The 16143-nt window shown below is 35.4% G+C and overlaps 1 protein-coding gene across 8 annotated transcripts in view; it reads left to right on the forward strand.

Annotated features, from left to right (window-relative positions):
* The window catches only part of LOC106073705 (matrix metalloproteinase-2-like), a 153656-nt gene extending 140760 nt beyond the window's left edge, over positions 1 to 12896 (forward strand). For all 8 annotated transcript variants that reach the window (XM_056005418.1, XM_056005422.1, XM_056005417.1 and 5 more), the window contains 7 exons: positions 1649 to 1830; positions 3956 to 4051; positions 5805 to 5963; positions 6280 to 6497; positions 7201 to 7339; positions 7648 to 7920; positions 8796 to 12896. In XM_056005418.1, coding sequence (XP_055861393.1) covers positions 1649 to 1830; positions 3956 to 4051; positions 5805 to 5963; positions 6280 to 6497; positions 7201 to 7339; positions 7648 to 7920; positions 8796 to 9046 — 1318 coding nt within the window. In that variant the 3' untranslated portion in view covers positions 9047 to 12896. The remainder of the gene's footprint in view (positions 1 to 1648; positions 1831 to 3955; positions 4052 to 5804; positions 5964 to 6279; positions 6498 to 7200; positions 7340 to 7647; positions 7921 to 8795) is intronic.
* Positions 12897 to 16143: the final 3247 nt, after the last annotated feature.

A 16143-nucleotide genomic window follows, 5' to 3' on the forward strand; every position in this document is an offset into this window, starting at 1 on the left:
AAGAAAGAGAAATGGCAGGCTATTAAGTACCCTGGGGAATGGATAAAAAGACATAGATAGGGGTGGGAGGGGCGGAAGAAACAATGACTGAAAGATGGATGAATATTGGACACACTGAAAAAAAATCAATAGCGATGCTTACATAAAACAAAAACGATTAGCATATACAGTTACAATTTTATTACTAATGTGGTCACACGATTTTTACAATTTCATGTTATTCTTTCTTGGTAAGAAAATTGGGTTAAACTTGGTCAAAGGCATAAGCGCGCATTCTAGTGTGTGGAATGGTGCAAATGTGTGTGAATAGAAACAAGAAACATATTTATATGATATTTAAAAAAAAAATACTATCGAAAAAAAAAATAAAAAAATTGCGTTGGAGAGTTTCACACATGGCGGGAAAACTATAAATAGCTTGCTTTTTTGGTGTATTCGGTGTACAAAATAAAAAAAATAAATTTTACGTGTTAGGAGAATTGTAGCCATAAAATTGAGATGCTGTAGAACAGCGGTTCTCAACCTTTTAAGCTCGGCGACCCCTTTTTACAATCCCCCACTCTGCCTCGACCCCCCTCTCCACACACACACACACACAGCAATAGAAGAGTAGGCAATAGCAATCCATATTTTCGATGGTCTTAGGCGACCCCTGGCAAATGGTCAATCGACCCACAAGGGGGTCGCGACCCACAGGTTGAGAACCCATGCTGTAGAAGGATCCGAGATATCACCTACAAAAACCCCATCGCAAACGAAGAGATTAGAAACAGGATCACAAATAAACTTGAGCTTCACGATGACCTGCTGACCCAAAAAAAAGCAAACTAAAACTTTTTGGACATATGATAAGGTCCTCAGTGCTCGCAAAGACTTTCCTTCAGGGAACAGTACCAAGAAAAAGAAGAAGAGGCAGACAGAGAAAGCGAATGGGTGGGACTGTCATTGAAAGAATTTCTATCCAAGGCCAAAGAGGGAGAAATTTTTTTTAGCTTTTTTATATAGCCCTACTTTCATGCTTATAGCTTGCTCAGAGCGCTATGGTCCAATTTCATTTGTAGACCAGTGGGAGAAGGTCTATCCGTGCTGCCTTTAGGCGCTCCGTAAACACATCTCTGCTCGAGTCCGGTGTCGATCGTCGAACCCCTTCATAGGTAGCCAAGACAAGCCAAGTTCAAGCGTACTTAGCCTCTCGAATGGAGAAAGACGGTCGTTAAGTAATTTGTGGTGTCCCAATGGTACATCAGACTAAAGAATAGGTAAAAGTTGTTTTTTTTTTTCCTATTTTAAAATAGAACACAATTAATTGTGATACGTTCCACTGGAGGAGTTCTAACTTAAGCGTTCTACAATCTGCTAGTGGAGTTAACTTTAGCGTTCTGCGTTCTGCTAGTGGAGTTAACTTTAGCGTGTAACGTTTAACTGGTGGAGTTGTCAAAAAAAATTTATTCAAAAAATTGACAATTAAACAAAAAGCTCATTAAAACTGTGTTCAGATCTTTTCTTGTTCTTGTTGCTGTTTATCTAAAATTCGTGACGTCACAAATCATTATGAGAACAACCAACTTAGATACAATTTTTTTGCCTTTGAAAGATGACACAATGTCTGAACATGTCCACAAGTCTCTTGTATGTTTCGTCCATCTAGGTTCATCAATTACACGCCTGACATGCCCCAGGCCACCACCAGGCAGCTCATCAGCGACGCCTTCCGTGTCTGGAGTGATGCTACGCCCTTGTCCTTCAAGGAAGTAGTGGACTCTAGTGCTGACATAATGATCCAGTTCGCCAGCCAGTACCACAGCGATGGATACCCGTTTGATGGGAAAGGTAAACGCTCAACCTTTTTTTTTCTTTCCAAATTTCGGTTTATAGAAAAGAAAACAACAAACAAAATAGATAAAATACTTTCTTTCTTTTTTTTTTTTTCAATGTTTATATTGAGTGAAGTTAGAGGACCATCTAATTGCTACCATATCTCTAAATATTGCAATGTTAATCTAACTTTTTTTTATAAAGTTCGGATTATAGAATAGAAAGAGAGACATGCAAAATATTTTTTAAAAATACTTTACAAAAAAAACAACAAAGTTTATATTGAAATAAGGGAGAGGAGCGTCCTGTTGCAGCCATATCTCTAAATATTGCAATATATAAAACCAAATTTCTTAATTTACTCGTGTGTTGTCATCGACTATGCATTGTGCAAATTTTCAACTTGATCCGACAATGGGACTTACTTAGACTTAGGTCCTCCCGCGCCGTTCGGTGCATTGGGCGGCAAGCTGTCTCCATAAAGATCTGTCACTGGCAATGTCTGAAGCCTCCTCCCACCTGGTGTCCACTGTTCTGAGGTCCTCCATAAAGGTGTGTCGCCAAGTAATACGAGGACGTCCCTGTTTGCGCTCGTTTTGGCTTCCATGTTATCGCAACTCTTGGTGTGCGTAATTCATTTTGACGTAGAACATGTCCCGCAAACCTCATGCGACGCTCAGTTACAACCTCACTAAGTGTTCGACTCCTAGTTCGGCATAGGATTTCCTTGTTTGAGACCCTATCTGTGTAACTGACTCCCAAAATCCGTCTCAGCCATCTCTGTTGAGCCACATTTAGTCTTATCTCAATTTTGACAGATGACTTCCATGTCTCAGAATGGGAAGAGGGAAAAAAAAGGGGGGGGGGTGTAAAAGAATACAGACTAAATGAGTGGCTATAAGCTTTGTAAAAACAGTTTTAGAGTAAGCGTATAGAACGGAACTAGGTTGGAGGGCACGCGAATCCAATGCCATCCAACCTCGTCTGCAAATTTCCAGATCGCACGGCATCCCACTACTTAGACTTTCAGCTAGATGAAACATAAGGTTTGTCCCTCTTGCTTCAACTATATTGGGACTATGTTGACTCAACCTAAGGAAGAGCATATCGGCGCCAAACATTGATAATAACAATAAAACTACTATGAAGCAAGCAGCCTCAAGTGTTTGAACTTTGACTTTGAGAGCACGAGCAGACGTCCAAATTACTCGTGGCCTTGACCCAAAATGATTACTAAGAGTAATAGTTCTTTCTTTCCCATAATGCGCAATTTACCTTCTGGTATTTTTTCTCTGTAATAAATTTTTGCTTTCAGTTAAGGTGGCCGGAGGGGGAGAGAGAAGTCCTGTCAACACCCCTGCTTAACCACATGTGGGAGGACGTTTTCACAACTTTATTCTAATGTATCCGTCCGCTATTATTCTCTGCTCGCAATTTTTTTTCCTTCCCGGCACTATTTTTTTGTTTTGTTTTGTTTTTAATGTTCAATGTTGTTCAAGATCCTGTTCAGAATCAGCCCCCGTTCATAGTCCAAATAGCTTGACGGAGGTGTCGTGTCGGTACAGTCTAGCGCAATGTTTCCCAAACTTAACGGAACACTTCGTATATTCTGAGTGTTTAACGGAACATTTTGATATTTTCCGAGTGTTTAACGGAACACTTCGTGCATCCTGAGTGTTTAACGGAACATTCTGATATTTTCCGAGTGTTTAACGGAACACTTCGTGCATCCTGAGTGATAACGGGCCGCATAATTCTCTTTCCACAAAGCCATTAGCATTTTTTTTCTCCCATGTAACAGTCCGTTATGACAGAATCATCCCCCCCCCTTTTTTTTTTGTTTGTCCGTGAATTCTAGTAGCCATTAGGAAAAAAAACACATCTACATTGTTTATCCCACGGAACAATTCGAAAAGGAGGCTCCATTCCACAATTTAGTCTTTCTTTCTTCTGCATATATTTTCCTTTGTCTTGTCAGTTTTAGTGTTAGTACGGTATTAGTGATGTGTGAACCAGTTAGCTAGGGCTTTGACATACATGTAAACATTGAATTTTGTTTTAATAAAAAAAAGATAAGTAATACGACTTATAATTCTGAATAAAAATGTTCATTTGACAAAATACAACTTTTACGTTACAGGGATGGTGCTTGGCCACGCCTTCTTTCCCGGAAATGACAAAGGCGGCGACACACATTTCGATGATGACGAAAACTGGACAGCCAACTCAACAGATGGTAAGTCGAGACATGTGTCTTATTGTGGTGGGGGTAAGTCGAGACATGTGTCTTATTGTGGTGGAAGTCGAGACATGTGTCTTATTGTAGTGGGGGTAAGTCGAGACATGTGTCTTATTGTGGTGGAAGTCGAGACATGTGTCTTATTGTAGTGGGGGTAAGTCGAGACATGTGTCTTATTGTAGTGGGGGTAAGTCGAGACATGTGTCTTATTGTAGTGGGGGTAAGTCGAGACATGTGTCTTATTGTGGTGGAAGTCGAGACATGTGTCTTATTGTAGTGGGGGTAAGTCGAGACATGTGTCTTATTGTGGTGGAAGTCGAGACATGTGTCTTATTGTAGTGGGGGTAAGTCGAGACATGTGTCTTATTGTAGTGGGGGTAAGTCGAGACATGTGTCTTATTGTAGTGGGGGTAAGTCGAGACATGTGTCTTATTGTGGTGGAAGTCGAGACATGTGTCTTATTGTAGTGGGGGTAAGTCGAAACATGTGTCTTATTGTGGTGGAAGTCGAGACATGTGTCTTATTGTAGTGGGGGTAAGTCGAGACATGTGTCTTATTGTGGTGGAAGTCGAGACATGTGTCTTATTGTGGTGGGGGTAAGTCGAGACATGTGTCTTATTGTGGTGGAAGTCGAGACATGTGTCTTATTGTGGTGGAAGTCGAGACATGTGTCTTATTGTGGTGGAAGTCGAGACATGTGTCTTATTGTGGTGGGGGTAAGTCGAGACATGTGTCTTATTGTAGTGGGGGTAAGTCGAGACATGTGTCTTATTGTAGTGGGGGTAAGTCGAGACATGTGTCTTATTGTAGTGGAAGTCGAGACATGTGTCTTATTATAGTGGGGGTAAGTCGAGACATGTGTCTTATTGTAGTGGGGGTAAGTCGAGACATGTGTCTTATTGTGGTGGGGGTAAGTCGAGACATGTGTCTTATTGTGGTGGAAGTCGAGACATGTGTCTTATTGTGGTGGGGGTAAGTCGAGACATGTGTCTTATTGTGGTGGAAGTCGAGACATGTGTCTTATTGTGGTGGGGGTAAGTCGAGACATGTGTCTTATTGTGGTGGGGGTAAGTCGAGACATGTGTCTTATTGTGGTGGAAGTCGAGACATGTGTCTTATTGTAGTGGGGGTAAGTCGAGACATGTGTCTTATTGTAGTGGGGGTAAGTCGAGACATGTGTCTTATTGTGGTGGGGGTAAGTCGAGACATGTGTCTTATTGTGGTGGGGGTAAGTCGAGACATGTGTCTTATTGTGGTGGAAGTCGAGACATGTGTCTTATTGTAGTGGGGGTAAGTCGATACATGTGTCTTATTGTAGTGGGGGTAAGTCGAGACATGTGTCTTATTGTGGTGCTCATAACCCAACTATGACTTGATATCTTTACACATATAGTGAAACTCTGAACTACACGTGTATGACATAGTGATTAAGTCTGTATAAGAAGCAGATGCGTCGATAGGGTTGGTGACACTTGGTGAGGATATCTAATGGTGTCCACCCATCCTTCAAATTTTAAGCATATCTGTTTAATAAAATTTATTTTTATTGCTGAAAGGGCAGAAACTTGTTCAGTTATCAAGCTAATGTCAATTTTTTTTTTTAAAGAATAGGTATAACAGCAAAAAAAATCATTTGGTGCGGTTTGAACCCCTCTGGTCTCTTCCCAAAAAACGCCCCTGATGTGAATCTTAGTGCTGTTTACTATATCTTCATGGTTTACCATTCACTCACGTTTATATCCTGTTTCAGGTGTTGACTTGTTTATGGTGGCTGCCCATGAGTTTGGTCATGCGTTGGGCTTAGCTCACAGTGGGGACCCTAGTGCCCTGATGTACCCGTGGTATATGGGCTTTGAAGGCAAATTTAAGCTGCCAGAAGATGACTTGAGGGGCATCATTAGCCTATATGGTAAGTGAAACATTTACAGTGAACCTAACACATAGTGAGACGTAACAATGCAATAAGCAGAAAGAGCCAATATCACTTTATAAAGACAGACAGACAGACAGACAGACAGACAGATAGATAGATAGATAGATAGATAGATAGATAGATAGATAGATAGATAGATAGATAGATAGATAGATAGATAGATAGATAGATAGACAATTTGAAAATCAAAGGAATAAAATATTGATATAATAGATTAACAAAACGTATATAGATCTTGATATTTCTTTTAAATTTTAACTTCAACTTACATTTTATTTAATTACCTGGCCAGGTTCTGGTGAGAAAGACCGCTACTTGCCAGAAAAGGATAAAATAAAAGTCAGTATGATTCCAGACTCCAAAAGACCACCTATAATCAAACCCTATGATATCGATCCAACTGAGAAGCCAAAGATAAAGGGTAAATCCAATGAGCCACCTGATCCGTGTAAAAGTCATATAGATGCCCTCACTGTTATACGTACAGAAATATTTATATTTATAGGAAAGGTAAGGCTCTTTATGTTTGCAATTATTTGCTGAACTAAATCCTGTTCAAACACTTTTTAGGTTATCAATAAACTGGAATGGCCAATGTTTCTTTTATCGAAATCTATTATTGTCCAAACCTCCTGCAGGAAGATAGCGGGTGGGCTGGAATCAAACTAGGGACCATGTGAATGACAGTCCAGAGCTCTGTTTGTTAAAATTATGTTTTATCCTTTATTCATAGATGTAAACAAGCAAAATATATTTTGTTAATAATTCATACTTAATGTTCAAATAATATAATAAACTAAAACAAAAAAAAAGGTCATTATGGGGATCAAAACCACAATAACACCAAGCTCTATCAACTTAGCTACCTGGTCATACTCATAGGCTACTAATGAGTCTAATGTGTGTGAAAGTTTTGTTGAAATAAATGATTCAACGTTTACTTGAGTTTTTGACTGTCTTCCTTCTTGCCTCCAACCTTCCACCTTTAAATTTAAGTCATTGGTTAATATGCATGACTACATGCAAGATGGGTAGGACGTAATCATCTTCTTTTTTGAAGTAATGTCTGTATTATATAAGATAAGATAAGAAGATAATTATGACGAAAGTGTGAGCTAACAGTAGGAAAGGAAAAAAAAATAAAGTTTCAATAGGTCAATATAAAAATTTTTGTCACATTTTTTAAAGACAAAAAATACTTATAATCTTTCAGTGGTTTTGGAGAATGGACTCTAGAAAACTCATACCAAACCCAGTAGAAATTCATCAATTTTGGTATGGGCTGCCAAAAGAGGTAGAAAAGATTGATGCTGTTTTTGAAAGACCAGACAGTAAAATTGTTTTCTTTTCAGGTGAGTTCCATCAAAATTTTGATGCAGATGAATGGCAATTTTTTTTTCTTTAGAAATGAAGATTATTATGTTGTAGCCCTATCCTATATTTTTTCTTATCTATCAACTTTATTTTAAAAACCACTCCATGCTATTACAATTATATTGGATGTCAATTATAAGCTTTATTTAGGCATCGATGTAAAATTTGTATTCAAAACTTTGGTAGTTTTAGTGTTATAGCATATTTCAATAACATTGTAAACATTAATCCACATTTTGATAACAAAAGTGTCTTTATCTTTATCTGTTTATCTTTATATATGTAGGTGATAGATATTGGGTATTCAACGGAAACCATCGAACCAACAATTTCCCTCAAGAGGGACGGCCACTTACAGAGTTTAACATTCCAGCTGATGTGAAAAATATTGATGCTGCCTTTGTCTGGGGCTATAACATGAGGACCTATCTAGTCAGTGGTGACATGTACTGGAAGATGAATGACAACAATACATTTGTCGAATATGACTACCCTAGGGATATGAGGACCTGGAAAGGTGTACCTGTACCTGTAGATGCTGCATTCAAAGATCTGGATGGTAATTATCATTAGTCTAGTACAATATTTGCCAAGTAAATAAACTCTGATAAATTGTTTTATTAGTTCTAGTCTGACAGAGAGTTAATGCCTGAGTTTGGGAGCTGGGATTGAAGATATAGTAGAGACTTTATTATGCACTGGATGGCTGCCTGGTTGTGGGCTAGGGTGTAAGTAGGTAAATTTCCTCTTTCAGATCTTGTGGTCTGTAGGGCAGGTGATTTAGAGGTCATCTGTTCCTGTGGCCTACGTTTACGAGGTTGTCATGTGGCCAGCACAATGACCAACCGCCTTTACTTTTCCCCAACTAATCTCAGGTACCCATTAGAACTGGGTAGACTCAGAGGCATCCAAAGACCCCAAAATTAAAAATCCCAGGATTCAAACCCGGGACCCCTAGTTTGGAAATCAAGTGCTGTATCGCTCAGCCACCCTGCCTCATTGACTAGGGCGTAGGTTATCCTCCATTCAACAATTTAGAAACAAATATTTTTTGTACACTGCAGACTGTCTTCATTATGTAGGTTACTAGGGCAGAAGTTTCCGTGGGTTGAATAACACCTCATCACAAGTCGAATGAAGCCCATTGTCTGTAGTTTGAGCATCACTGTTAACTGTAATTGATTGAATACATTTCTAAAATTTAAATTTCAAAACAGTCAAGATAAAAAGTTATGTATGTTTCCAGTAGATGCATTTTATTACAATAGATTTATAATATCTATCTGCAGTGCATAGTTTTGTAGTTTGGAAAAATGCACAACTTAATGTGAAAATATTTTATATGTGTATTATTATTATTTTTATCATTATTATTATTATTTTATTATTATTATTATTATTTGTTAATTCTTTTGAAAATTCATTTTTCTGCAGGTAAAACATTCTTTTTTCAAGAAACAGACTTTTATGAGTTTTACGACATGAAAATGCAAGTAAAACCTGGCTATCCTAAAACTTTTGCCAGACATTGGCTACAGTGTCCTGAGGCACAGAAAGTAGCAGCGGCTCCCATGATTAGCACAGTGTCTGTTGTTAATGATGAAAATAATGTTTCTTCATCCGTCGCATTACAAAGCCACATACTTTTAGTTCTATTGTTATTCTACAAATTAATTGTTTATTAGGATATGGAACTATATTTATTCTAGTCTTATGCTAGTAGAACTGTTGCTTCCATTTGCTGTGAAAACATTTTTTTTTAAATTGATCTTGAATTTCAAAAAAAAATTGTGAAATTGCATCAAGTGCTTTCAAATAATGAAATTTGTTATTCTTTTTGTAAGATTCCTTTTTTCTAGTCTTTTTTTTTTTTTTTTGGTGTAACTTATTTAAAGCCTAATTTTTCCAACTAGAGAAATCAATTCTTTTAATTCTACAATGCTAAAGCTGTTTTCATTTAAATAACCAATTTTAATTCATATGTTTTAAACACTTAACAATACCAATTAAAACATGCCAGATAGCCATTTTCAGCAATATCAAAATCTGAATGATATGAATGTAAGATAAAGGAAGAATTGATTGAAGTATTTAAAAAAAAACAAATCAATTTGTCTAATGACCAATCAATGTTTCATCATTTGTATTGTTTATAACCTACATTTCTAAAATGTCACACATTCTGGGACTAAATACTAACAGGGATATATATATATTTGGCCGAAATCTCTTTTTGACTGTCTCCTGTTATTGAAGCTGAGTTGACTCAATAATAGTCAAAATATGTTGAATAGCTAAATATGGTGTAGACTTGGTTCAAATTTATGTTATCTACTAGTAAAAAGTCCCTATAGTGCACTATTTAAAAAGAAAAGTCCCAATGGTGCACTATTTTTATTAAAAAGTCCATATGGTGCAGCATTTTAATGCTTCAAGTTGCCCCATTTTTGTATATTAAAATATTTGTGTTAATTAAAAGAAAATTACAATATTTTGTTCTATCAGTTGTCAACACTGGAGGTTTAAATTATACAAAAACTGAGTGAAAAATGTACAGATTTTTGTGTGTGTACATTTTATTGATATTACAAACAGAAATGTTTTTAAATAATGTCCTGAAATAATAAGATATTGTATTTGTATATATGAGTGGGTTTGTGTGGGTGCTTTTTTTATGTAAGGTGTTCCATTACTTTGTACCTTCATATTGTAAGTTTAAAGAATTAGATTTGAGGCAAAATATTTTGAAAGCTTGTTTTTTTTTAACTCCTGATTTTGATTTTTTAAACATAAGAATTGAATGCAGTGGTAAGATTATGTCATTGTGCACTCATTCATTGAAAACTAATTTTGTTGAATTTTTACACAATCTCACAACAAAATTCATTTGCTCTACTATCGACAACCGGTTAATAACTCAGGCTCATGCGCGAAAAAAAAATTAGTCCAAAATCAAAAAAAAAATAGAGACATTAATTTGTCTAATTAATGACAGTCTTTTTGCATAGAATCTTTATATTATGGTTCAGAAAGTCTTATAATTCCTTTAACTACAAAATGTATAATATCTATTGGAATATAGATCTACCTTTTCTTTTATATTTTTTTAATAGTTTTCATTTGATAGTCAAATATCCCTCCCCCCCCCCCCCACACACACACACACTTTTCCATAGTTAAATTGAACAAATCTTAATTAACAAAAAAAAATAATTCAATACCAGATTTTGTTTTTTTTATTAAAATTATATATTTGTTTATCACTAAACAATATTCTAAAATTTGTTTTTCATTTTTAATAAGTTTTTTTTTTTTAATCTTATAAATTACCAATGTTCTTTCAAAAAAGATTAGTAGGCTATTAAGTTATATACATTTTTAGGAATTTGGGTGCTGAAATATCTAAAAATAATTTTAGTAGTGCATATTCTAAAAAATTATAGAATGTCTGAACTTTTAGAACAGAATTTCAACCACAATGTCTTTCTAATGCTTCCTTTGCATAATTCATATTTTTCAGAAATAAAAAAATAAAAGGTTTTAAATCAATGAAAAAAAATATATAAATATAATATATATAAATGCTAAATTTTTTATCCTGACCAACTAAATTAAGTAGGTCTTTTTCTTTGAAAATCGCCAAATCATTTTAAGTACTTTTAGAAAAGTTGCCTTTCATATATATTTTTTGTAGACACTTTATGTTGAACATAATTTGCTAGTTATATTACACGAGTGAATAACTTAAATATGGGGAGGTAATGGCAATGTCTTCAAATCTGGAGATAAAAGGATATGTGCAATGTTTCACATGACTAGACAAACCCAATTACGACCTGCATATTTTGCCACAACTGATTGAGACAAAGCCTTTGTCTGCTGAGTGTCTGTTTAAATTTTCTTTTTGTCTTCTGTGCCTGTCTTGGGCAAGGGCTTTTCTTTTCAGAGGCAATCCGCTGCCAGCTACTTTCCTTTATGCAAGTGAGAAAAAAACAGTGCCTAAATTAATCGTTATAGCACTTCCAGGGTGCATCTCTATTGGGGTGGTATGTTGGTAGCATAGAACTGTCTTTATTTCAATTTTTATGAGGCTAAAGATTTTAATGTAGGATTTTACGTAAGCAGAGCTGTGTTTCTCTATTGCCCCGAATAGGCAGCACTGAAACCTCTTAGAGACCTCTCCTTTGTGGGTCAGGATAGCATTGAGATGTGCTACATACAAAGATATAACCATATTTAACTTAATATTTATTTAGCTGTTTGGTTTCCTCACTCATGTATTTCTGTGGTGGTTTTAGTCCTATGTTGTAAAAAAATTGCTTGTACATTTTATTTTATTCGTACTCTTGCGTACCTTTTTCTTTTCTTTTTTTTTTTGAATGAGTTCCATAAATTATACAATTTATTTATATTAAATGGACATGGATGCACTCCATATTCTCTGTTCATGGTATATTTGTGTGAGATGCTAGCATGGTGATTATATCCAGTAGAAATTGTAATGCACAACCTTCCTAGTTTGGTTTTTGTCCTATTATTACATTGTGTTTACACATTACATTCAACCAACTTTAAATTATCTAGATCTTGAAGTAAAAAGACCCTGTCTTTGATTTGAAAAAAAAAAATTAAAATCTTATTTGTTGTAATATTAAATAATATCTAAATAGTAAAAATAATGTCAACATCTGTTAAAATAAATAGGTTAAAGATTTGCAATAGGCAGTAGCATACACCAATATATAAAGAAAAAGATTGTGAAGCACCCACAATAAGCTGTAAGTATGCATCTTTTTAGATAGAGGCTACAGTCTACAAACAAAAACAAGTTTATAAGATAATGCATATCATAGTACTAAAGCATACCAAAAATAGTAGCACACATTTCGGAAGAGAAATTTTTTTAGGTTTTTCTTAAACATGGTGAAATCTTGTAACCAAATTACATCAGATCATTTTTTTTTACTTGGTAAATATTAGATATGTGCCAGATCCTCTGTTTCAAAAGTAGCCAAGTGATAAATTTTTACTTTTATTGGTTTGGTTTTAATAACTTTTTATGTTTCAAAGTAATAAGCTTTTGTTTTTCTTTTCAAAGACTTGCCTTTTGGAATGAAGGTGTAAAGAGACTATTCATTATACATTCAACTTTGCATTATGATAGCTTTGAATGTTTCTATGTAGTACTTATTTGTTTTAGTGGACTATTTGGCTTCATTTGTTGTGCGATCTCATATACACATAAAAAACTTGCTTTAAACGAAGCAAAGAAACAGAATTTGAAACAAATTTAGAATTTAGATTGAAACAGCTAACATTTATAAAATGATAATGTATAAAAGCAGACGGGAAAAAAAAATTTTTAAATACTCACCTACTTTAAAACGGAACAAAATTAGTTAATGTTACTAATTTATATTTGGTCATTTTGTTTAGGCCAATGTGCATTCAATTGTATATTTATTGACCTGAACTAGGATACTATATTCATTCAAATTTTACAATGCATAAAAAAATAAATATGAGATTCTTAAAGTCTGTGTTCCTCCTGGTCATTTGTATGAAATATGTTAGTTGTTATTTTTTATTTTCCATTTATATCACTTTTATGAGCCTGTCAGACCAAACAGATGAGCTTTTAATTTGTAAGTCTAAAATGTCACTAGGGCTTTTACAAATGATGTACCTGCTACGAGTGTCTCAATGAGCCGGGTCAAAGACAACATTGGGTCTGCATCCAAGCCTTAATTGGTTAATTTCTCAATTGAATCATTTGTTGTCATCAACAATAAATAATTGTGTAAAGTTTCAACTTGATCCCAGTATGGGAAGCGGCAGAAATAGCAAACAACATGTACAAGATTTGTAACAGACAGTGTGAGCTGATATAAGTTCCCCCCTTCTGACCTTGGGATCTATGGGGCAGATGATGTAAAGGTCATCTGTTTCTGTGGCCCATAGTTAATAAGGTTGTCATGATATGGCCAGCACAATGACCAACCACCTTTACTTTTTCCCAACTATTGTCAGGTACCCATTTGAGCTGGGTAGACTGAGGCACCCTAAAGATCATGAAATAAAAAATCCAGGTCTTCACCAGGATTCGAACCTGGGACCAAGCCACTGCACCTCTGGGTAAATATAAGTTTTGTTAAAAGAAATCCACACATTTGAGGCTAAAAGAAGGGTTAGGGTTTAATGGTGTTAGGCTCAGAGTTAGTCTTTGTAGAACATATGTAGTATTTAATGTAGATGTATCATAATATGTCTAAAGAAAATCTAAAATTTTTTTCTTATCATACAAGAAGTAGCTATTGCACCCCTGGATCTAAAATGTCTTGATCTAGAAAGAATCTAAGATAACAAAATAAAATTTTACATTCTTATATATTGAACAATATTTTCTTGGAGGTTGGAGTGTACGACTGATCATTGTAGTAAAACCAGGAGGGGGGATACGTTGCACTCTGACCTATATATCACATCGCATTTATTTTCAACAATACCTGCAAACATAAACAAAACAGGTTTCCAGTTTCAAACAGAGCAGTCACATACATCAGGACATTATAGATTTCAGCGGAACAACAGTAGCGCCCCTTAAATAGTCATTTAATAGTTAGATTTATTAATCATTTACCGGTAATTCATTTTTTTATCATAACATAAGGCTTTCACTTTTAGATACATTGATTTTTTGTATTTATCATAACATTAGGTTTTGTTTTGTTTTTTAGATTCATAATATGTTCATTCTTTTTTTTTTTTCATAACATTAGGCTTTCCATTTCATAACATTAGACATATAGCCCCTTAATACTTGTCTAAAGTTGCATGCAGTCCAAGCCAAAAAACTCTATATGAGGCTCAGAATTTTTATTAAATGGCTCTAATGATTTTCTTGGAGAATATGAGATTGTGATCATCAACGGTGACATGAAAAATTACGATTATGCTTTTTGCATGTGAAAAGTGAGATTCTATAATGAAGAATTGTTACTATCTTGTACATTTTCTTATATGGTAGTAAAAGAAAATGAGAAACATTAATTTGCAGAGAGGACACTATGTGTTGACAGCTGGCTTTCATTAGTGAGCTTTTGACTACCTAACCTTCAAATATCTTGCTAAACATATTAAGATAGTTTTGTGAAAAATTCTAAGCAAAGCAAGATGATGAGCTTCTCTCACATAATTTCAGATCTACAATTTTAGGGTTCGGCATGGAGATAAATAGCGATCAAGAGAGATCTGAATGGAAGCAGACTAGAGCCTATCATGGACTGTAGCACACATGGAATGAATGGAATTATATATATATAGCTCCTCCTTTGTGATCGAAGATGAGCACATTTCTCTTTCCTATGGACTCGAAGATGACTGTAAAGACAATCCTCCTTTTAAAAAGCTGGCCGCATATGTTGCATGGGTAGTTTTGGTCAGTTGCAGATAGACCTGCTTCTTCTCTCAGCTTTTTATCGGTTCAGTGCTCTTTCACCCTGGCCACTCTTCTTGCTTCAAATCTCGAGACTCCGAGACACACAACTTCACGCCATGAGGAGCGATCAAGTGCTAGTGCTTACCAGCTGTGAAAGTCGATATCGCATTCCTTGAAGGAGCTCTTGAGAGTGTCTTTATAGCGCTTGTATTGACCTCCCTGGGAGTGCTTAACTGCACACAACTCCCCGTACAGAAGTTGTTTGGGAAGTCTGGCATGCAGACTACATGTCCTGCCCATCAAAGTTGGGGACTTTTCACTGTTGCATCGATACTGTTCATGTTGGACAGCTCTAAAATTTCTATGTCTGGTATGTGGTCCGACCAACGCACCTTATGGATACTCCTTAGACAGCGTAGGTGGAAGGAGTTAAACTTTTTGATCTAGCAGGAATATAGGGTCCAGGACTCATATAAGAGTGACGGAAAAACTACAGCACTGTAGATTTTCAGATGGCTCTACATTAGGGGTGAAACAAAACTGGCTTATTAATTTCGAGATTTTAAGGACCTCTCCGAGCCCACCCAACTATTGATAGGAACCTGACGCTAGTTGGGAAAAGTAAAAGGGGATGGTCATTGTGCTGGCCAATTGACACCATCAACTACCCCCGAGATCACAAGGTCTTTTCTTTAGCAAACATTTCTAATGAAAAGGAAGAAAGATTCAGAGAACATGGTACATAGAGATCCCTTTCAGTCATAAAACAATGCAGTCAAAGATAACTGGATCACATAAAGAACAATTTCAAGTCTTAAAAAGATTTCAGACAAAAGACAACACAAAGAGTTAACAGGTTTCATAGAGTTAAATCACAAAGAGTGAACAGGTTTCATAGAGTTAATCAAGTAGTATGACTTATTAATGATCGGAAGTAAGAGTTAACAACACTCATATTGATAAGTGAAAGGAACTATTAAAAAACCAACAAAAAACAAAGTAGACATGACTGAGATAATTTGATTTATAAAATATTCTATTAAATACATATACACATTATAACAAACTCTTTCAATAAATGTAATAACATCCTTTAAGCAACATGATATATAGCTTGGATTAGTGTAGGATTTCAGTTAATTTTTGGTTGTTTCCCTTGAAAGGTTTCAATAGCAAGGGAGCTCACTGCTGTAATTAAACATCATTAGTCTTTTAAAATAATGATATAATACACAAATACAGTCGTAAAAAAAAAGTAAAAAAAAAAAAATAAATTGCAAAATTTTACTTGAAATGGACATTCAAGACTAAGCAAACATTTTTTTGTTTTTGATATCAGTATGA

This window comes from Biomphalaria glabrata, chromosome 12 (genome assembly GCF_947242115.1).
Source record: "Biomphalaria glabrata chromosome 12, xgBioGlab47.1, whole genome shotgun sequence".
NCBI lineage: Eukaryota > Metazoa > Mollusca > Gastropoda > Planorbidae > Biomphalaria > Biomphalaria glabrata.